This window comes from Falco peregrinus, chromosome 2, assembly GCF_023634155.1.
Source record: "Falco peregrinus isolate bFalPer1 chromosome 2, bFalPer1.pri, whole genome shotgun sequence".
In the NCBI taxonomy this organism is placed as follows: domain Eukaryota; kingdom Metazoa; phylum Chordata; class Aves; order Falconiformes; family Falconidae; genus Falco; species Falco peregrinus.
In genome coordinates this window covers 66,218,342-66,239,612 of record NC_073722.1, presented here as the reverse complement: position 1 = coordinate 66,239,612, position 21,271 = coordinate 66,218,342, and the positions used below count along the sequence as shown (strand labels likewise).

The window sequence follows — 21,271 nt, the reverse complement described above, 5'->3', positions numbered from 1 at the left end:
AAGTATATATAAACTCGTGCTTCTGTACAATAAATTGACATTTGTTTGCATCAAACAGCGTCCAGTCTCTCATCGCCAGTCATCTGCGCTAACTATGAAGGAGCATAGCTCGGCAGTGGGTACCCATCCTATAAACTCTTAATTCAATCCAGCTGCCTGGCTGAACTTGGAGGCTAAAAATATTAAATTTGGATCCTACTGCTGATGACTTAGCTGGCTTGTTTTGAAGGCCAGATCCCCAGTTTCCAAGAAAATGGATGCTGTGCCTAAGGTTTGGTGGGGTTCCCCAGCTGTTTGGTATGATCAGCGGGGCTCTTGGTGCCCTGCTGTCTTCCCTCCTTACTAGCTGTGCAGTTTTGTCCTCCTTTTGCACTCGCTGGGGCTTGTCCCAGCCCATGGAGAAGGTAGTTCAGATAGCTTGACCAACAAGGGCACTAACTTATTTTTGTTAGTTTCCTGAAGTAGTTCATGGCAGGGTTTGATGAACATCCCTGCTGGTGTGTAGAAGGGGTGGGAATGTTCAGCTGGGGAGGAGATACCTCAATTTGCTTGAATTTATGCCCTTTGTCAGTTGCATAACATGGGGAATGCCCCAGCTGCCTTACTTGGGACGTTCCAGGTCCTGTAAGTGTTGCATGACCTTGCAGAGAACCAGGAACCTCCGGTTTAAGCTACCCAGACTTGTATTTTCTGCTTTTTGGTCTGTATTGCAACTCTCTGGCAGTGCTCAAAGCCCCAGCAGAGGTGAGGCATCCCTGCTGTCTCTGTGGGATGTCACAAAGGGCACCGATACTGTTACAAGTGAATAGACAAGAAATGGGGTTTTTAATGCAAAGAATTTATTGCACTGCGAGCCAGTGACAGAATTGAGCGCACAAACACTGTCTGGCTATTTTCAATATAATATTTCCCCATTGCATTTTGCAGGGGCAATGTCTCCTCTTTTCCCACTCTTTTTTTTTCTTTTTCCACATTTAATCTAGAGGAATTGGGGTTATTTGCCCTCCCCAAATCTCAGAAGTTTCCCTGGGAGAAGCTGTATCACATTCTTGGTTTAGGGCCAACAGAGCTGTTCTAGAAATTCAGAAAGAGTAGCTTGGGGAATGCCTTCTGTTTATCTCCAATGGTGTGGAATTCCTGTGCTGCTTCTTGTGCCCCTTATATTTCTTTTTTTTTTAGCAGGGCCGTTCCTGTGTGCACCTTCAGCAACCAGCTTGCTTTCATAACACTGGGTCCTCTGCAGTGTGCATCTGTATGACAAATGGCTTCAGGTTCCCTTGGGTTTGGGTCACAAAGTAATTGACAACATCCTGAAGGCTTGGGAGTGTCACCTGTTCCCCAAGGCAAACAAAAAAACACCAAATGAAAAACCCCATCAAATAAAATATGCTACATGTGTTGAGAATACATTTTCAAAACCATGCTGGCAGGCTGGGATAGCTAGGCAAAGTTTCCCAAACAACTGATACTGTATTTACATCCAGCATTTGGATGCAGTGAGGTCTAGGGCAGCCCTCTGCAATCTATGGTCACATTTTGACCCTTCCTTCCCTTCTATCAAGTGAGTAAACAAACCAAAAGAGAGATTACTTTCTGCGCTCTTCAATGACTGCTGGTGCTCATTCGGCAGATGCTTTTTCAAACCAATAGGATGTTTCTTGGGCCACGAGTTAAGCATGTCCAAGAAAAGTGGAAGAGAACAGTTTTAAACCAAATAACAGGGTCCATACAGCCTTGATTACACTTCAATTCAGTTAATTTTATTTCTCAGAGTTTTCAGACTTAGTACTGAAGCTTGAATTTTTTTAAAAAAATAATTAAGCAATCTTGGGTGTTTGTGAGTGGTTTCACTTTAATTTTGTTAGGGAGAAGATACTGATGTGTGTGTAGGGTGCCCTACTTTTCTAGATCTTAAAAGGTAACTTGCTTTTTGAGATTTAGGTTAGACAAACGAGAGGTGAACTCGCTGCATGCTTTACTTTGACTTACAAGTGATAGTTAGGAATTTACTAAAGCTTTTCTAATTTTCTGCAAAGTAGTACTTCTTATATCTGCTTAAGATTCTTCAACAAGGGAATTGCTCGCTTACCTGTCTTTCCAATTCGACAAAGTAACTTGTTCCTTTGGAAATCACTTTGTAGTGCTTTAAGTGTGGCGCCCTGAAAGAAAATTAAAGTTGATATGCTGCTTAAAATACTTCTTGATGTATTGTAATTATAAACTCCTTTGCAGGAGCAATCAGTGTACTTTGTAATATTCCCAGAGCTTATTGATGGTGTGTGGCAGGGTTTCTTTTTTCCTATTTTAGATTAGAAACACTAAGAATTGCAAATGTCATTCCTGGTGTCTCAGGCACCTCTTGTTCTGAAGCTCTGCAAAAGTTAAATCATGGCAATTCAGTTGAAGTATAGTGTGTTTTCAGACTAAGCTACTGTTTGAAAATACTTGTCTCATTTTTCCTTCTTCATTTGGCAAAGGGGTACAGATTGTTCTGTTTTCATTCTGCGTGATGATTTCTTAAACTGAATAGGGTTTTATGGCAAACAGGGGAAGCCCATTTACTCAAGGAAATGGGCTTTTGCTGGCTGTTCTTTATTGCTTTTTTGTTTAATCTAACTGGCTTTGAAGGAGAGAACCAAGAAATCAGTCTCAGGCCTGCCCCTGATGCCTCTTTTTTTTTCTTTTTCAAAATGCCTTGCCTTCAGGCTAAATGTTTCACATGTCAACTCTGGGTATTAAGAATTCAGCTTTTAATACAGTGCATACTAGTCAAGAATGGGATAATGTATTGTGGAATCAACCTACTCCAGCTCACGTCGGATAGTGATTGCGTAGTTCTTGCTGTCGCTGCTGGGACGCAGGATCAAATTCCCACATGAAGGATTCTTTTCTAACATCTCTATTGCTTCTTGCCGAGATACTGCATAGAAGCACCTGCATAGAAGGGAGAGAGAAATAGCATGAACGTGCATTTTGCTGGCATGGCCATATCATTCCGAGCTGTGTGAAGAGACACAGTCTACCAGGCTAGCACCTCTTCGCAATCCTAGGCTTACCCAGGGTAAGTAGCCATAGCTGCCAAGAGGCGTGGCATCTGAAGGACTTGCAGATTTATGCTTCTATAGGACCATAATTCAGGATAGTAGTGCCTTGGCCTTCTTGGAGAGAAAGTGAAGCTTTCGTACAGCTGTGACACTTTCTGCACCCTTGGAAAAAAATGCAGGAGTAACCTGGACTTACCCTGGATTTCATCATGGTAGTCAGTATTTTCTCAGAAGGGCAGCCCAACTTGTGGCTTTCCAAAAAGATTTTTTTAACCATAGCAATATGCTGCACTCAGCCTTTTAAAAATAAAAGGCATTGTTGGAAAGCTGCAGGAGTAATTTTTCTCTTAGGAAATATCTATAAAGGCCTTAAGGTAGATTTTGTTCCTGAAATATTATACAACCCTTGTACAACAGCTGAATTTTGAACATCTGCATGGAAATAATACTTTGAAAGAGGAAGGGAAGACTCTTTAGTCAGGTTGGCATTTGCATAGTTCAGTGAGAACTTACGCTGGTATAGTGGTCAGTGAACAGCTGGGAGGGCTTTTTCTGTTCGAGGATGTGCTGGGACAGTTGTTAAGCATAATCCTTCTTTTCTTTTCCTTCTGTAGCACTTCATGCATTCTTCCAAGTTGCCCAGGTAGTAATGACTCATCTGGTGGAACTGACAGCTGAAAACAAACAGTGCAATTGAAAAGAAAATGAAAGAGTGGACAAACATTGTGAGCAATTGTTTCTGTGTGCACATCATAGCTGATTTCTGAGTGCAGCTGCTGTGCAGAAACGTTTCTTTCCTGCTTGGTTTAAGCAGCTGTGATAATGTGGAAGGTTTGGATGCGCCTCTGCTTTGAATAAAATGCTGCACATGTTTTTCTTAGAGTAGTGAAATAAGGATATCCACGGTGCTGATTTAGAAGTGTGCATTGACAGAAGTGAGAATGATGTAACAATCCACAATGATTATTTTACATTTGCTACTACCAAAGGCTGTGTAAATGTAATTTAACTTATTTCAGTCATCCTTAGCTTTTTAAGTGATTCAGCTAGGCCAACGTAAAGTCATTTTTGAACAAACCATTTATTTTTCCACTGGTCATTATCAAAGAGGGTCTTGCTATTTCCAAAGTGCATTTAACTAAGAAGAGTAGTAGAATAAAATAAAGATCTGAGAGAATCTCTCAGGTGTGCAGTTTGGCCACTTCTTCGGTTATGTCTTTATCCCATGATAAAGACCTAGAGAGTTGTCTCTCTCAGAGCAGGCTCCCTTTTTCATAGCTGCAGGGGATGGACTTGTGCTAGAAGTCTTTTCCTTCCTTTAGAACTGTGTCTGACTAGATGATATGACAGAGTGTGTATTGCAGATAAGCTGGGATTAAATCAGCCTGAATTTTTCTCTCCTAGGCAAAAAAACACCCAAACCCCTCCAACAGTTCAGTGTGTGCGAGCACCCTCAAAGTGAGGCTTTGTGCCTGTGGAAGCCAACTTCTGGCATGCACGAGGACAAAACCTCCTTATAGAAACTTCTGCCATGAAGTAAGATATAAAACTCCTCCATACCCTTGTTACAGTGAGAATAAAACCCTTCCATTCTTTTCCATGTTCACAGTCATTAGCCTGAGAAAACAGAAAACGGCACTGTAAGAACAACTACAATCAAAAAAAAAAAAAAAAGAAAGAAAAAGAAAAAACGTGGTATGTCATGTGGAAGCCTCAAATAACTCTCACCCTTTTAGAAGTACCATGCCTGGAAATGAGCTCCCTGCCAAGCTACATCACACCCCGAAACCCTGCACTTCCCCAGTGCTCCACGTCCAATTAGAGGGAGAGGGCGGAGGTGTGAAGGTAAAAGATCATATACTCTGTGGGATCTTTTCGTTTTAGATCATAAAGGAGAAGGTTATGCTGAGGAGACAGGTGAGTCTTGAGTAGAAAACCTAGCCAGTCCCTGAGAACTACAGCCTGTACGGCTTCTGCATGGTGGGCTGGTCAGTTTTTTATCCCCTTGGTTTTACAGGTGACATGGGCCTGTCAGTGTCATACTTCCTGGTTTCTCTTGTATATTTTCTCGTTCAGTTCTTTCCTAATTTCATATTCTCAGATACTCCTGAGAAAATGTTCTAATGCCTCGAGGAGGGGTTTCCCTGGTGTTGGGTTCTTCTGCCCTGCCTCCCTCTATGACTGCCTTTTGGTGCTGCCTGGCTGCAGGCTGCACGCTTAGGGTCAGGAAGGCAGCTCTTACTGTCACACCAAAATGGAGCTCTGAACGGCTGTGGGAGACGGAGTAGAGTACTGAGTGGCTTACAAATCACAGCTTTCCTCTTTTTACCTTCAGTTCTAGTTCCCCATTTGACAGCATCAGGATGAACTGTGCAGAGCCGTTTTCATCTGGAGAAACGTTGGTTGCCGAGATCAAAGCTGATATATCTAATTTCTGTGAGTACTAAGGAGGGGGGAAAAGAGAAACAGCACAAGCTGTAATTTTCAACAAAAAATCTAGCAGCTCTCCAAAGGAATTTGTTTAGAAGAAAATATATTGAAACTTTTTTTTTTTGCTAGAACTTGGGTTAAGTTTAACTGACAAATGTGCCAAAGCTCAGTCCTTTGCTTCTGCTTACAGAAACTCTTCTCACCAACAGTGTACCTTCTGGATTTTTCTCATCTTCATAATCACAAATAGATTAATTCCATGAGACCTCCCTGAGTAATTGCTTTGTGATTCCGACTAAACCCTCAACCAGAGTACACCATAATAATATGAAGCACTTTTTCCTCAGCTGCATAAAGGAAAGTTGTGTTACACACAATAATTTTACCCTTGTGCACAGCTGAGGGAAGACCACTCACTGAATTATGGAGCAATGTGGATACATTTCGAGCTCAGGTGCCAAAAAATACTCCTTTTTTGTTTTTATGAGGCAAATTAATATGCTATGGCTTGTTTTATTCTGTCTTTTTTTAATCTCAGACTTTGTTACAATGTTCAGTACTATTTGTTTGGGCTGTACAGATGAGAGAGGAAAGGGTGCTGAGAGGTGTCGAGACTACATAAGGATTACCTGATGTAAATAACTGATGCAGTTAATCAGATGTGTAGTTATAAAGATAGCACATTACTCACTGTTGGGGCTTTCTTATCATCATAAAAGAAGAGCATGGTTCCTCTGAGTTCTGTCCAATACATTCTAAATTCCTGTTGGAAAGGAGGAAGTGTTAGTCTGTGAAGATGATCTTTTCGCTTCACTCAAGATTCTGAAAGTGAAAGAACTGCTAAGAAAAAAACTATCATCATATGTTAGTTTTCAGTGTTTTAAAGATCATTAAAGAGCAAGTATTTATTTTGCAGGCAGTATATGCAAAAAAAAAGTTCAGTAAACAATTCTTTACAGGTAGAAAAATATATAGGCTCTAGACTTTGTTTTCTGGTGTCCTAATTGGGCATGGAACTAGAAAAATTTACTTATTTAAATGTTTTACACATTTGCCAATTCGTCAAACAATTTAAAGGGGATACGTAATGGAAGGAAAATATATTTTAAATGCCACTTTGAAATCTTGGTCTCCTTGAAAATCATACTAGTGGAAAATAGTGTGAGATGAACATGTGTAAAGACTGATCTTCTGAATGCCGTTCTCTTGAAGTGCCTATTGGCAATGAATTTTGATCCTGGCAGTTTACTTGCTATAGGGAGATGATCATGGAACTTGACAGTAGTCTGACCTATTAACTGGACTTCTTGCATTTGAAGTGGTATTCTGCGTTCTTTAAATTATGTGTAGTTGTGTTTGTAAACCAACGGCGTGCCAAGGTAAATATGTTTGAGACTTCTAACTGTTCCCTAATGCAGTCATGCCAGAGTGATGGGAAAGGTTTTTCTGTTGTCATGTGCCCTTGATAACCTGAAAACTACAGCTGTTATGTGACAGGAAGGCAACTTCTGTAAACCAGCAACTGATCTAGTTTTCAGCATGTTCATTGTTTGCTTTTGGGGTGGCTTTTTTTTTTTTCTTTTTTTTTTTTTTTTGGCAGGGTTTAAAAGACACAAAAACTGAGAAAAGAAAAGAACTTGTATAGTCTGATAAGTCATACAAATTAGGGTGAACAACATTCCCTAGAGTATCCTGCAGGTGATCCTTGCTCTTTACCCTGCTAGCTCCTCCTAACTCTTCTTTCTGGTGGTTTCTGTCAAATTACTAGTGTAAAACCTCTATAGCGTTCAGCCTCTGTCCCTAACCTCTGAGCACTGCAGCGTTGTGTTGAGGTAAATGTCCTCATCAAACCACCTGTCACCGATAAGTTAATGAGGGTTGCGAATGCTTGCTGTGGTATGGGGCTTGGATGTCATGGGAAATTTTTTAACTGCACCTTTTGAAGTGGGCTTTCTGCTCTATGGAAATGTAGTAAGAGTAGTTGCCCAGGAGCACTTTTTATGTTTTCAAAGCCATGAATAAGTTTTTCTCTTGGGCCAGCTGGTCTGTCAAAAGTGATAATACACCTCATCAGTCCCACGTAAGTCTCTTCAGATCAGCTGCATATTACTGCTCAGCCCTGTTAGTTTTTGTTATTCCAGTATGGTAGTTACTGCATTTCAGAAGGAGGGATTGTTCAGGGGGGAAAAAAGGTTTTACATAAAAGGATATTAGTAAAGGAATGTAAGAGGGAGCTTTATTAAACTTGCAGGTGTTCTGCTAGTTACAGAAAAGCCATGTGTTGAATAATTTCTAGTGCTGCAGAAGAATTAATAGTAAGATTATTAGTCTGTTTTTTGTTTCTTGGGATTTCCTGTTTTCTGTGATACATAGTTGCACCTCTGTGAACCACCACGCTATTTTTGTCGTTTGATTATATGTACCTTTAGAACTGCGTGACTCATTTTCTCTACTCCGTGCTTCTGCACCTACAGAGATGTGAGTGTAGGTAGGGTAAAAATGACTTTGTAACTCTTAAGTACAGAGACCGTTGTCATCAAGTTGATTACACTTTTTCAGTGTTTGATCAGGGACATGCTCTGAATGTACATGCTGTTGTAAACACCTACATGCTTGTGTATGTTACGGATTTGCATCTTAAATAGTTATCTTCAATCAAAAAAATCTTATTTTTTCCAGGTCATCCACATACGTTAAATCATCAGCCCTTACTACAAAAAAATGTAGAGAATCTCACATACACTTCAGGTGGCAGGTACCTAAGTATCTATCTTCAGGATAGATACTGTTCTGCAGCAAATAAAGGATACATCAGAGCAATATAACGATGTCAAACTTTGCTCTGGGTATTAAAAATGTTGCATTAGCTTTTCACCATGTGGTAGCAATGAAATCAGTCAAATTCAATCCATGTTTCAGTAGGTAATAGTAAATTATAATGGGATCCTGGAAATATGGATGGTCACCTTACATAATTTATTTTACTTCCCCCGTGTAATATGAACAGACATAACTAGATAGCATGATTTCAGTGCAACCACTTGTGTCAGCCAGTGCAGAGAAACATTCCCACACCACCACCTCCCCCCCTCCTCCAACCTGTAGCTCCCAGCAATAAATACAGTTTTGAAGAAATATTTCAACACATCCACTTCCCGAGACTGCGTGACTTACCTGGCATCTTGAGTGCCTGACAGACAGGTAGCCTTGGAAGTACAGAGGCAGACCAGTGATCCTCTGCCTCTCCTGGAAGATTTGCCGAGGGGCTGGCTGAGGAGTTTCCTTGGGCTGTTCCCTAATGCTTCTCAGCATCCTTTGGGTATCTCAGCAGGATTTCTGGATATCCTCTGTTGCTGTGCTCTTTTTTCACCTCTGCTCCCGTTGTTCTCGGTCTGCTCTGTACCAGCCTCAGCCAGAGAACTCGCCTGGTGAGAGGTGGGGAAAAGCAGCACCTCGAAGAGGAAGTCTCTGTACTTGCTTTTAGGTCAGTGCACACCACTGACCTTTTGCTTGGCGTATGATCATGGGGGAAACAAAACCAAAGGGATTCCAAGGATCTTTGCCTTTAGAGCGTGCTTCTCGGGTTTACTCCAGAGGAGGCATTCAATGGATGAGCATGCTGGTGCAAAAGTGCATCATTACTGTGATGGGTGTCACCTGGAGGTCATGGCAGAAAAGCTGGGGTTTATGGCTTACAACACCCGGCTTCTCATGGGCTGCTGCCAGCGGGGAGCCTGCTCTCAGCTGCCTCTGAAATAGTGCTGAAATTCTTCCTTGGGAATGTGGATTAATTTTGAGACTATCAGAGTTGAACTTTTCTTTAGCGAATGGCTAGGGGGATTACAGGACATTAAAAGTAACATTGGAAAGCAATCTATCTGTCGTTGTTTATAACTGGCAAGGATGAATCAGCTTTGCAACAAGCATGTAGGAAGAAGACTCTTAATTGTGAAAGAACTAATATACCAAAGCCTTTAAAGAAATTGTGAGGGGAGATGGTAGTTCAGGAACCAAAATGTTGGTCCTAATGAAATAAGGGGTGAAATTTCCATCAATTTCACAGAACCACGATGTTTAACTCAAGTTTCTGGCCTTCCCCTTAGCGGTCAGAAAAAATAGGGATGACCCAACTTGGTGTTTTGATGCTGGTTGGTACTAAATGCGAAGCAAAGATTATTAAAAAAAAAAAAAAAAAGGAGGGGGGGGGAAGTTGTTCTTGAATGTCTTCATGGCTTTTTCTGTTCCACAGCTGTGCTTGTGTGGGTAATGAGCACGCAAGGAGCTGGTAAGGTGATCTGTGGTGGATCAGACAGCTGCTAGCAATGCTAGCAGAAGAGGGGTTCAGCCTTAACATATGAAAGTTCTCCACGTCATCGCTAAACATGGCTGGGAATAGGTACATGTCCTCAGATTTTTGCAGATTTTTTTGTACATGTTCTCTGTTGATTGCATTTAAATGGCAGAATTCGACTTAGCTGCTGAACGCTGCAGGAGAGCTGACAAACGTGGGTGCCTGCACCTTCGCCCCGGCAAGGCCGGCGAAGCTGAGCCAGCACTTTGTTCCGCGCTTGCCGGTGTGTGATAAAAAGCAGCATTAAAATTGTATCGGGTCTGACTTTTGCAGGTACTGTAAGGCACTGCGGCTGCTGCAGCGTTATGTTCTCCAGCGGTTGTTTTTGCTCGTTGTTGAGTTCTTCACTAATGTTTCAAAAGAAAAAATTGCAACGCCCAGCGGCGGCTGGAGATGCCTTGCAGCGTTCAGGAACCTGACGACGCGAACTGCCGTTTCCCGGGCGGGGAGTAGGGCTGTGCACCGCCGCCCGCCCGCTCAGCCCGGGAGCACCGCGGCGGGGCGGGGCGGGGCGGGGGCGCCGGCTACTGCGCAGGCGCCACAACGGCCCGCGAGGATCTGGGCGCGCGCGCCGGCCGCCGACCAATGGGGTGGGCGGGAGGGGGCGTGGCCCTCGCGCGGCAGGAAGACGGTCGACGCCGGAAGGTGGCGGGGGCGTGGGCGCGCCGGCTCGGCTCGGCAGGCTTAGTGCTCGTCCCGGCGGCCTGGGATGGCGGACGCCCTGGTGAGAGAGCGTGGACGGGGGCTGGCGGCAGCGGCCGTTCCCTTCCGACCAGCCGTGGCGGGGACCTCTCCTGGCCGCGTTCCGGGCGGGCGGGCGGGCGGGCGGGGCCGTCCTTCCGTGCGGGCTGGGCGTCCCGCGCCTTCCCCCGGGGAAAGCGGGCCCGCTGTCGTTCTCGGTGCTGCCTTCTGGCCCCGGCTGGTGGCAGAAACCCGTCCGCTGTGTGGGCTTGTCTGTCCGAGCCGCCTGCAGCCGCGCCTGGCGCTGGTGTCCGGAGCTCCCCGCGCGTTACCCTCGAAGCAACCGGTGGGTGACTGGCCGGGCGGGCTGGGGACGGACCCATCCTCCTCCCGCCGCCCTCTGCCAGAGGCGCGTGGGGAGCTCCAGTTTTAAAAGCCGTTTATGTATAGTGAGGTGTGAACGTAACAAGAAATAAACTCTTAAAAGCTCTTTTGGACCCGTTACAGGAATTTTTCATTTTCTTATGTGGAAGGTTGCTTGCCAGTTGGTTATACTGCACTCTGCCGCAGGGGGAAGGAGTGTAAGCCCAAGTGACCGATTTGCTGTGGAATATGGTTCTGCACTGTTTATGAAGTGATGACTTCTGGTTAGTCGTTTAATCTGATCTTAAAAATTTGCGGTGGAATAGATCTTCATGTGTATTTTAGTTATTTTTGTTACTAGAAGTAATTTCCAAAGAGGAATCACGAAGAAGTGCAAAGTACTTTTCCTAGTGGAAAAGGGCCTCAGGGTTACTGGTGGACAGCCGGCTGAACCTGAGCCAGCAGTGTGCCCGGGTGGCCAAGAAGGCCAACAGCATCCTGGCTTGTACTGGGTATAGTGTGGCCAGCAGGACCAGGGAAGCGATTGTCCCCCTGTACCCAGCACCGGTGAGGCTGCACCTCAAATCCCGTGTTCAACGTCGGGCCGCTCGCTGCAGGACGGACACTGAGGTGCTGCAGCGTGTCCAGAGACTGGCGACAAAAGCTGGTGAAGGGTCTATAGAGCAAGTCCTGCGAAGGGTGGCTGAGGGAACTGGAGCTGTTTAGTCTGGAAGAGACTCAGGGAGGATCTTATCATTCTTTGCAACTACCTTGAAAAGAGGCTGTAGGCAGGTGGGGGTGAGTCGCTTCTCCCAAGTAACAAACAATAGGACAAGAGGAAATAGCCTCAGGTTGCACTAGTGGAGGTTTAGACTGGATTTTAGGAAAAACTTCTTCACAGAAAGGATGGTCAAGCACTGGACCAGGCTGTCCAGGGAGGTGGTTGGGTCACCGTCCCTGGAGGTGTTTAAAAAACATCTAGATGTGGTGCTTAGGGACAAGGCTTAGTGGTGGACTTGGTGGTTCTGGGTTAATGGTTGGACTTGATGATCCCAAAGGTCTTTCCCAACCGAAACGATTCTCTGATTCTATGAATGTCATTGTGGCAAACTTAGGAAAAATGTGCTGAATTCTGTTGTATTAGGACTAGGTAATCTCCAGATGGCATATGTGCTCTGTTCCAGTTTACACAAATGAACAACCAGTCATAGTTGTTTTTCAGCTAAATGTTTAGAATTTTTTTGAGATGTTTTGTTGTCATGCTGGTGAAAACCTGCCTCCAGCTCTTCAGTTTTTCTTGACTTACCCTTCTGTCCTGTTTTTATCTTCTACAGTCTGCCTGTTTCCAGCTCAGTAGGCTTTACTTAATTTGTTGGCGTAAAAAGTAGCACCTGTCATTTGAATGGTTACTTTAGTTGCAGTAATGGATGACTGGAGTCATGTGTACTACTCAAATAACTTTAAACTCAGGGTTTAAGTACATGAAGAAGTGCTGAGAATTAGTAGAAACTTTAGTTCTGCCATGGAACAGCTGATGTGCTCTCACTGCCTGTCAACGTGGTCTTTCCTGTGATAAACACAGGGTAAGAATCTCCATGTGAGCACTTCTCACAGAGCAGTGGATATGTTGTAAGGCTATGTGCTAGCTTGCTTTTTAGTAGTTCATTCCTTTTCCTCACTTATAAGATTATTTCTGTAGTTGTCATAGTGTTAACCAAATCCTTAGATTCTCAGTGATTTCTGTCATGTAAGTCTCCTGTGAGTCTCTCTGACTTAAACACAACAGATGCTTGATGGTTCTTGAGGACAGCTGAATTTCTGGCAGTAGTTACAGGGGTTGTAGCTACTATGGCATTCTAAGAAAAGTAGGGCTGCAGTAAATTCTGCTAGTTTCAGATGGATCAGGAATCCTTGAGACTCGTTTACATGGGAAACAGGTCAGTCGCTGGTTTGTTTTTCTGTCAAGTGTCACCATGCTTAATAAAAATTGATTTTTATTTCTTCACAGAATAATTTTAAGAAAGACTACAGAGCAAGATTCTGCCATGGAGGAGGGTAATTTACATTTAAATTTTTATTCCTAGATACAACTGTTTGGAAGACTTATTTTGATTTTGTCTGAGAGCTTAATGTGAAAACTATTTGATGTATTTTATCAAACTGATCCTATGATGTTTCCCAAATTTCTTGTATTTCTTAGTGGTGGGAGGAGCAAATTATGCTGGGGGACAAAGCACCAAGCATTTCCTTTATATTCCTCTGCTGAAGCAGCAGGCTAGGCTGCCTGAGCATGGAAGCAGTAGTCTGTGCAAGTGTTTTGCCTTTCAAGAGGTAGAGAAATGAAGCCCACACAGAGTTCTAGCTTATTTGGCTCTCGCTGGTAAATGTTAGATATGAGTTTGAGTATTTAGTTTCTTTAAAGTCATGTCAGAAGTCTGTGAGCTTTCTGTTAACTGGAATCCATTTTTAGATACGCCTTTCATGAGCTTACCAAATCTACCAAATTACCTGTTTTTAAAGGCATGTAATAATCATTATGAGAGAAATGCTCCATGGCTTTTTTCTTGTCATTTTGGTTTTGCTCAGCGTGGTCTGGCTTGTGGATCACTTCTGCCATTTTCAGTTTTGCTGGGGAGGTTTGAAATAGTAATCCAAGCAGCTGACCTGTTCGCTTGCGTATGACTTACCTCAAGCCAATTCTTGGTGCTGAAACTTCTGTACAAGTACAGGATAACTGTGGGTAAGTGGTAGAAAGAGAAGCAGAGAGTGACTCGCATGATGGGATAGATGTGCAGCCTACACATTTCATATCTGGGTTTGCTGAGACTGGATCACTGCTTGATCCAGCAACACTACTTGAGGACTGATTTTTTTAAAAATTTATTTCACACAAGAATCTCTCATCATCCCAAAGGCCTTTTACCTGAGTGCTGTTGCGGTAGTTTTCTTTTAATTCCCATCATAGTCTGTGGCAGCAGGACTTTTTCTCCTGGAATCCTTATTTAGACAAGTTCCTTTGCAGACAGCTGTGCAAGGAAGCGGTAGGGAAAATCTATTAAAGTTGGGACTAGTGGAAATAATAATTAAAATATTAAGTAGTAAGAACTTCACTACTTTTGTATTGCTGGGATAGGAACATTTTGTATTTTTGACTGAAAATATTTTTTTTTTCTCTTCTTTCTAGAAATAAGGTTGATGTACAGCCAGGTCAAAGCATACTGAAATTCATAAAGGACTGCTTTGAAAGTAAGCTTTTATTTGGTGTTTTGCTTAATTTGCTGGTTAAAGAAAAAATTAATTTCTTCCTAGTATTACATTTAGTGGCAAATAAATAGAAATTAAAGATAGAGATAAAATGGATACAAATAAAGTCTTTCTCACAGTTTTTAAAAGTATCCCCTTTGCAGTCACTTAAAACTGTCTTAGCTGTCTTACAAAGGTAATCTTTTCCCTGAGCAGCTGGTTTCTTTCATGTTTGGATTTACGTGATCTTAACGAGCCTTAGCAAAAATAACTGAAACCTGGACAATTCCAAGAATCCCTTACAAACTGTTTTTTCTGTATAGGTTGTGACAATCTTGCAAAAAGCTCTCCCAGTGCAACTCGTTGTTCAACTCCTGGTGTCAGAAATAGGAAGAGGAAACAGAGCGAAAAGGTAAGTTAGTTACGGCAGTGTCACAATGTAGCGTTGGATACAGTTTCACTTGGGTACAAGTTTGGTTCTGTAGGGTTTAGTTCTGTATGAATGTTGACTGAATAAGTTCAATATGTCACTTGTGTTAGAATATAAGGCATGATTTAACCTTCTGCAATAGTTGTTGATAATGTTTTCTTCTCAGTTTGTTGTGCTGTAATAGTAAATATTCTGTAACTAGATTTCTTTAATAGCTTAATTTTTTGGATTTTTGTTAATGAAAGCTTTTTGGTGAGGGTAGTTAAATTTCTCAAGGTCTCAGGCTGAAGCATGCTGCCTTATAACTGGTGGGTGGGGATGGCTGTTTGGGTTGGTTTCGGTCACTTTGCCAGATATATGGACACAGTTCTTAGGTATTCAATGGACAGTAACATTGAAAGATGATTCTTTTATAAAAGCAGCTTGTCAACTTCTGATAAACATTTATCTGTACAATAACTTTGCATATCTGTAACTTTGTTGAAGAGTGGCAATAAATTGAAGGGCTTAAGAGTGTATTGTCTGAGAGGCTGATGCCAATAATCTGGTTTTGTATTTAGTTTTAATATTTTGATTCTAGTAGTTTTTTGTAAAAGTAGGATATTCTATTAATGGCGGCGCTCAGAACAGTCATCCTTCACAATGATGTTTGTTTATTTTAGTTTGATGTTAGAATACCATATAATGTCAAAGTAATACTTGCAAAACCTTAGCCTGACTTCATAAAGGGGAACTAAATTGTTTAAATTATTTCACTCTAATGAAAAGGGTAAATAGTTTGCCTGTAGTCTAGCAGGATGTCTGTTCAAAGCTGCAAATTGATTTTCACTGTACAGAATTTTTACAGCTAGTTTTAAAAAGTCTTACATGATAGAAAATTGAAGTGTTTAGTTAAAATTGAACTGTGCTTCAAATAAGTAAGATTTAAAGGAAAGAAATTATATAGTGTTCTGTAGATATATTCCTGTCAAAATACTGTTGCTTTATCAAATATTTTACTTTGTCTCATTATTCATTATCGGCTATGACAGCCAGAGACAGGATTAACTAACTCCGTGAAAAGAGCCTGTAATTCTACAGAGTCCTTACCTCCATCGCCACCAAAAATTGTCAGCAGCAGAGGTTGGTAGCACGGTTATTGAATTAAGTTTTTTGGGGTAACTGTTTCTTGGGATTTTGTAAGATTTTGAGTAGAAGAATTAAAGCTATTCTTTATATGGCAGGATGGTCAGATGAAGCACCCCTGAAGCCTGCAATACATCATGATGTAGCTGATTCTAAAGAAGCAAAGTCTCCTGTGTCTAAAAGAGAAACAAATAATATATTAGAAGATGTTAAAGCAACATGCAAAAGTCCTTACTTATTTTTGGACTCTGAGGATGATCATGAGTCTGTTGGATCACCTCTTGCGGAGGAAATGGAAGTTTCTCCTATATGTGTGTAAGTAAAGCTGAATGTGGTGGTGGTGTCATGTGTCCATCCATGTTGTCCCATCCATCCACCCGCCTCCCCCTGTCTTGGTGTAGATTAACATGGTAGGTTCACTCATTTATGAATTTGGATTGTGAACTCATAAAAATAATTCCAAGCTTTTTAGAAAATTTCTGTATGTGGGTTTAGAAAGGGCAGAATTGTTTTTTATGAAATATTCTGGTGATAAGGGTTAATTCCCAAAAGTGCAGTACCCAAGTGCATGGAGCCTGTCAGAATAGATCTGAACTCCTTTTTTTGCAGGGAACTACCCAAAATTATCAGCTTCTCAGATAGTCTAGGCTTTTTCAGTGAATCTTGATGACAGTATTGTCCTTAACATTTAACAAAAAAAATTGTTAAAGCAGAGATGAGCAGTCATCGTTCCTCTTGCTCTGAATATACACATGTTTTGTACAAAGTAGAACAACTTCACTTGTGAGCGTTATGCGCTTTTTGGAAAATTTGAAGCCCAGCAGCAATAGTGGCCAGTGGTCCCAGTCACAGTGCTACTTTCCTGGAGGACTGAATCTCTGGGGTAGATCATAGAGAGGGACTGGCTGATCCCATTGACCCCTATTGATGGAGTAAGATTGGTAAGAGAGTGCACCTACAGTCTAGGAAACCTGACAATTTCTGAAGCACATTCTCCTAAAATGAGGAGTTTGTCTTGCTGAGCAGCCCTCACTTTGATCAAGAGTCACAAGCTGACCACATGTTCCCTCATGGCTTTGGACACTTGCTGCCATGCTGGGAAGCAATACTGCTGGCTTGTGTTCCAGCAATTTACCAAGTGGAAGCTCATTCGTAAGAAGTGAGACTGTGTCAGCAGGAAAAAATGAGAGCACCTGTCCATCCACACAGTACTTTAATATGTACTGATGGTTTATAGGATCGTACCTGAATGCTGTTTCTCATACAACAGGTCATGTTTTGATGACCAAAATGCTTCTGCTGCAGTGGAGAGCCACGGGGAAGCTGAGACTTTGAAAGAACCTCAGACTGGGAGAGATGAGCAGGTTGTTCACAAGCAAGGAACAGAACGTACTGTTGTGTCTTCTGTACAGGAAAAGAAGTCTTTCTCTTTGGTCACCTTAGCATCTGTAAGAACAGGAACACTTGGAAAAAGGTTTGTTTAGAGGCTTAATATGGAACATAATTTGCAAGTAAAATAACCGAGTCCTGAGTACTGCAGCAGTGGGCTTCTATCTATAAACGTAGCCCTGGAGAATGTTTTGGGATAGTCCAACATTACTGAAAAATGCCATTTGAGAAAAGGTTTGAAGGGTTGTTTCAAAATTTTCAGCTGTTAGGATTTAACAGCGCTGTTGCTTTTGTCTGCCAATAAAATGGTATGTAGCTGTTGACTAGTGTTTCAGATCAGGCCTGAGATGTTTTGATAGGTAGGCTGGAGGATTCAGCAAAAGCTTATGTGATTCTGAAGTCAGCAGTGGTCAAGCAGTCTTTTTTTCAGAGTTATTATGGTTCTGACTGGTTAGATAGGAAGTTGACTATCCAGCATCTGAGAAGTAATGAGGTATGAATATGAGGCCAAAGCAAGGAGAAGCAGGCCTTGTGCTCTTTTTGGAAGCTAAAGGGCAGTGAGTGATGAACTTTATAATAATTCTTTCGAGGACTGTTATGTGGCATGTTTAGGCTAGAGTCACCACTAGGTTTGCAAGATGGAAAGTCAATTTTTTTCCTCCCAAATGACGTGAACACTTTATCCTTCCTGTCTTTAGGTATGCAGCCTCAATACTACCACCACCATCATCTCCTGTGAAAGATACAGTAATAGAAAATGAATGTGAATTTTTAATTGATGAGTCAGATGATAAATCTTTTGATTCTTGGTTTTCAATACCCCATAAGAACAAAAAATCAAAAAAAGATGGCTCTGAAACTTATGTTTCTAAATCTCAGTCCTCTGAAAAGGAGAAGGCACAGAGGAAGAAAGGCAAGAACAGAGTACAGGTTGAAGGACTTACTAAACAGAAAATGGATGATTTGGATGTTGGAGTACCTGACTTGGAAGGAATGTCAGAATCTGATCCAGTGTCAGATACTGAAGGAAAGGTGCCTAAATCTCAAAGGCAAATAAGTACTCCTGTGGGTAAGTTATTTGACAGGTTTTCAGACTTCTTCCAGGTCATATTACTGGATGTTTTTGTGGTGGTTTATTGGGAACTAAAGATAAAGTAGATGAGAGACATTAATGGATACCTAATTGATGTTTCAGTTGCACAGTTAGGTTTGGGTGTATGTGAGGCACTGAGACAGATGCGTCTTCACTCTCCCTCCCCCCCGCCTTTTTTTTTTTTTTCCCCCTTCCCCCCCCAGCCCTTCTTGTTAGGACATTAAAAATGTTAGCAGTATTGCTTTTTCTTATGAGCAGAAGACAAAGAAGGTAGGTACCCACAAGCTTTTGCTTCTTTCCATAGAAAGGAGGTTAAAATATGTGGTTTGAACTGGAGTGGATTGGTTTTTAGGAGTTAAGAAAGGTTTTGTAGCAGGAAGCGCTGAAAACTGGAAAGCAGATTGACTGTAACATTTCTGACCTTTTTTTCTGCTAGGAAATACTGGAAGTACACCGAAAATTCTGTTTTGAATTTTTCATGTTTAGATAAAGCTTTCTGTTAACCATCAGGGAAAAAAATCTGGTTTTGTGATACTTTTTTCGGTTTTGATTCTTTGGTTTATTTTTGTATATGAAGATGTCAAAATGTATCTTCATATAATGAGAAAAGATACTAATGTCTAAGTGTTTTGTGTATTGATAGGAAAGACTAAAAAGGCTGCACATAGGCAAAGCTCTTCAAAGCAGAAAAAGGGCACGTCCTGGAAACCAGAAGCCAAGGAGCGGATGTTACAGTCTGGATTGGAAACAAAAGCATCTGATGCGGAACAGTGTAAAACAAGGGTGATGGCAAGTGAGGATTTGCCTATGCCCTTAGCTGGGCATCAGCAAGAGCAGACTGTGTCTCCAAAAAAGAATCTCAAGTCTTCTGAGTATCTGCAGTCAGCTTCAAAAGCTTCTCAGCGTTTAGTTCACAAGAAACCAACTGCTAAGCAAAAAGTTCCAAAAGATAGAGTAGCTAAGACACTGGCAGAAAGTCCAAGGAAGAAGCTTAAAAAATCTAGCCAAAAAAGGAGTAAAAAAAAGCCACAGTTACAAAGGGAGGAGACTTCTGACAGCAAACCTGGTGAAGAAGAGCTTCAAAGAGAGCCTGTAAATTTGACTGAAGTGTCTACCTCACCCCTGCGTCAGAAATTACAGACTTCTGTGATTCAGAATTTGGCTAAGTCTAAAAAGCCTAAAAAGCCTAAAAATGTATTGCATACATTGGAGTCACATAGTGGTGCAAATAACAAAACTCCTGTAAAAACATTACAGCATCTCACAGGCAGTGTGAAGAAATCTAAAAAGAAACAAGTATCAGCCAAAAAGATTCATTGCAGAACCAGTAAAGATGTTTGCCCAGACCCTGAGGACACTGAGTCTCAAACAGATTCGGACGACTCTTCTATACAGGACTTGGCAAGAAAAAAAGGGAAGTTACCAGATGTGAAAATAAAAAAGAACGTGAGAAAATGTAACATGCAACGTAGACTACAGTAAGCTTTTAATCTAATTCCTTACAAGTGTGGTATAACTTGGTAGTTAATTAAACACATCTTGTTAACGTTTAAGCAGCAATGGCCCAGTTGAGCTGTGTGACAGTTTCAGACGGGTTGAATAGCTAATAGAGAAATCAAATTGGGTAGTCAACATCGTATTCTTAAAGGTGGGTGCCAGATCTAGTGTCTCCTACATAAGAAAACTGGCGCTGGAATTTTTGAAGTGTTCTTTTGAGACTTGAGTAGCAGATTCAGTTTAAAAACAAACAAACAAAAAAGACAAAAAAAGACACACGTGTGCACAACCCCACCACCCATAGAATAACTTTACTGTCAGGTTTGTTACTTTTTGTATAAATTAGGAAAATATAGTGTGTAATTGTTCATATATATTTATTTTTGTGGAAGTAACTTTACTAATGATTGGTAATCAAAAGAGGAAGTTTCATTCCAATTGAGTTTTTAATCACTGTTGTTTGCATTGCTTCTTAAATTTTTTTAAAAAATCTTTTTATAGTTCTGTGCAGTACGTAAAATTATTGACCTGCAGATTTCTTTCAGTAAGTGAAATTGTCTTAACAGTAAATGTAGTAATAATAATGATAATTTTTTCTCTTCTAGAGATTCATTTGCAGATGAGAAGGTTATAGGTCATGAAAGGTAATTTCCCAAGTTGTCTGTGAAACTTGCATTTAATCCCACTTCAGCCCCACTGGGACAGAACAGCTGTTTGGTACTACTACTGCATTCTGTGTTCTAGTAGCGAAGAACCTAGTAGAAAGGGGATTGTGATTCAAGCCTGAGGTATTTAAATACCATGCTAATACAGTTAATAAACAAAAAATCCTTCTTCCTGCCATTAGTATGGGGTCCTAGTAAGTTTCTTGCCATTGGGGATGCTTTTTTCCTTTGAGGCTTGCTTCCATGTTAGTGTGTGATCTTTGAACAGAAATACCAGTGTTCCTAGAACTAATAACAACCGTACTAATAAAGTTCCTGTTAAGTAGGGTGTAGAACTGTATCTACAATCCAAACTTCTGTTTGCACATGCAGATATGGACATTTCTTCTTCATGGGATGGGAACTTATTAACAAAGCAAACAGGAATGGCTGTCTGTGTATTTATTAAATTCTTATGTTGTAATTTTACTGAAATTTTTTTATTTTTTTATTGTAAGTGACACCACTGCAGACTTAATTGACAAATCTGTGGTGTAGGTTTGCTCATCTAGCATTGAAATGCATCTTTTGGAGTTTAGGTGGATCACAGCTGAACTTCATTGGTATGGTAAAAGCAGTGAAGCACAGCCATAGATGGGGGAAGGAGCAAAGGTTGGGGGTACTGGTGGTAAGGCTGGAAGAGAAGTGCTGTTAAGGATTTGATTGCTAGAGAATCTCTGGTGAATTACATACATGTTAATTATTGTCATTTTATGGGGAAGATTTTATAACAGAATACATACTGTAAATTACAATTTCAAACTGTTTTACTGTCCTTCTGTAACAGTGTACAAAACATTTCTTTAAAGCATTTGTATAATCGTGGTCTATGGAAAATTGTTTAAAAGGTAATGCTAAAGAGGAGAGGAGAAGGTCTTTCTTCTAAAAGGGAGGAAAAAAAAAAAAGTTACAAGATACTTG

General features: G+C 41.3%; 2 protein-coding genes across 4 annotated transcripts in view; one reads left to right on the top strand and one right to left on the bottom strand.

Annotated features, from left to right (window-relative positions):
- Window positions 1-817: 817 nt before the first annotated feature.
- STAP1 (signal transducing adaptor family member 1) lies at window positions 818-9,141 on the bottom strand. Of its 2 annotated transcripts, XM_055797984.1 has the most exons (9): window positions 8,649-9,141; window positions 6,166-6,237; window positions 5,374-5,487; window positions 4,605-4,661; window positions 3,558-3,718; window positions 3,057-3,206; window positions 2,806-2,934; window positions 2,090-2,159; window positions 818-1,331 (listed from the first exon to the last, which is right to left on the bottom strand). In XM_055797984.1, exons 1-9 carry the CDS (start codon window positions 8,784-8,786, stop codon window positions 1,221-1,223), a joined length of 1,002 nt encoding a protein of 333 aa, XP_055653959.1. In that variant the 5' UTR covers window positions 8,787-9,141; the 3' UTR covers window positions 818-1,220. The 2 variants fall into 2 exon arrangements, with proteins under 2 accessions (XP_055653959.1, XP_005238122.1); XM_005238065.3 differs by lacking the exon at window positions 3,057-3,206 and having other exon boundaries at window positions 8,649-8,937.
- Window positions 9,142-10,420: 1,279 nt separating this feature from the next.
- The window catches only part of CENPC (centromere protein C), a 33,159-nt gene continuing 22,308 nt past the window's right edge, over window positions 10,421-21,271 (top strand). For both annotated transcript variants that reach the window (XM_055795436.1, XM_055795435.1), the window contains exons 1-10: window positions 10,421-10,549; window positions 12,878-12,924; window positions 14,054-14,115; window positions 14,436-14,524; window positions 15,574-15,664; window positions 15,766-15,982; window positions 16,938-17,141; window positions 17,755-18,125; window positions 18,793-19,627; window positions 20,252-20,290. In XM_055795436.1, the coding sequence (XP_055651411.1) occupies window positions 10,535-10,549; window positions 12,878-12,924; window positions 14,054-14,115; window positions 14,436-14,524; window positions 15,574-15,664; window positions 15,766-15,982; window positions 16,938-17,141; window positions 17,755-18,125; window positions 18,793-19,627; window positions 20,252-20,290 (1,970 nt within the window). In that variant the 5' untranslated portion in view covers window positions 10,421-10,534. The remainder of the gene's footprint in view (window positions 10,550-12,877; window positions 12,925-14,053; window positions 14,116-14,435; window positions 14,525-15,573; window positions 15,665-15,765; window positions 15,983-16,937; window positions 17,142-17,754; window positions 18,126-18,792; window positions 19,628-20,251; window positions 20,291-21,271) is intronic.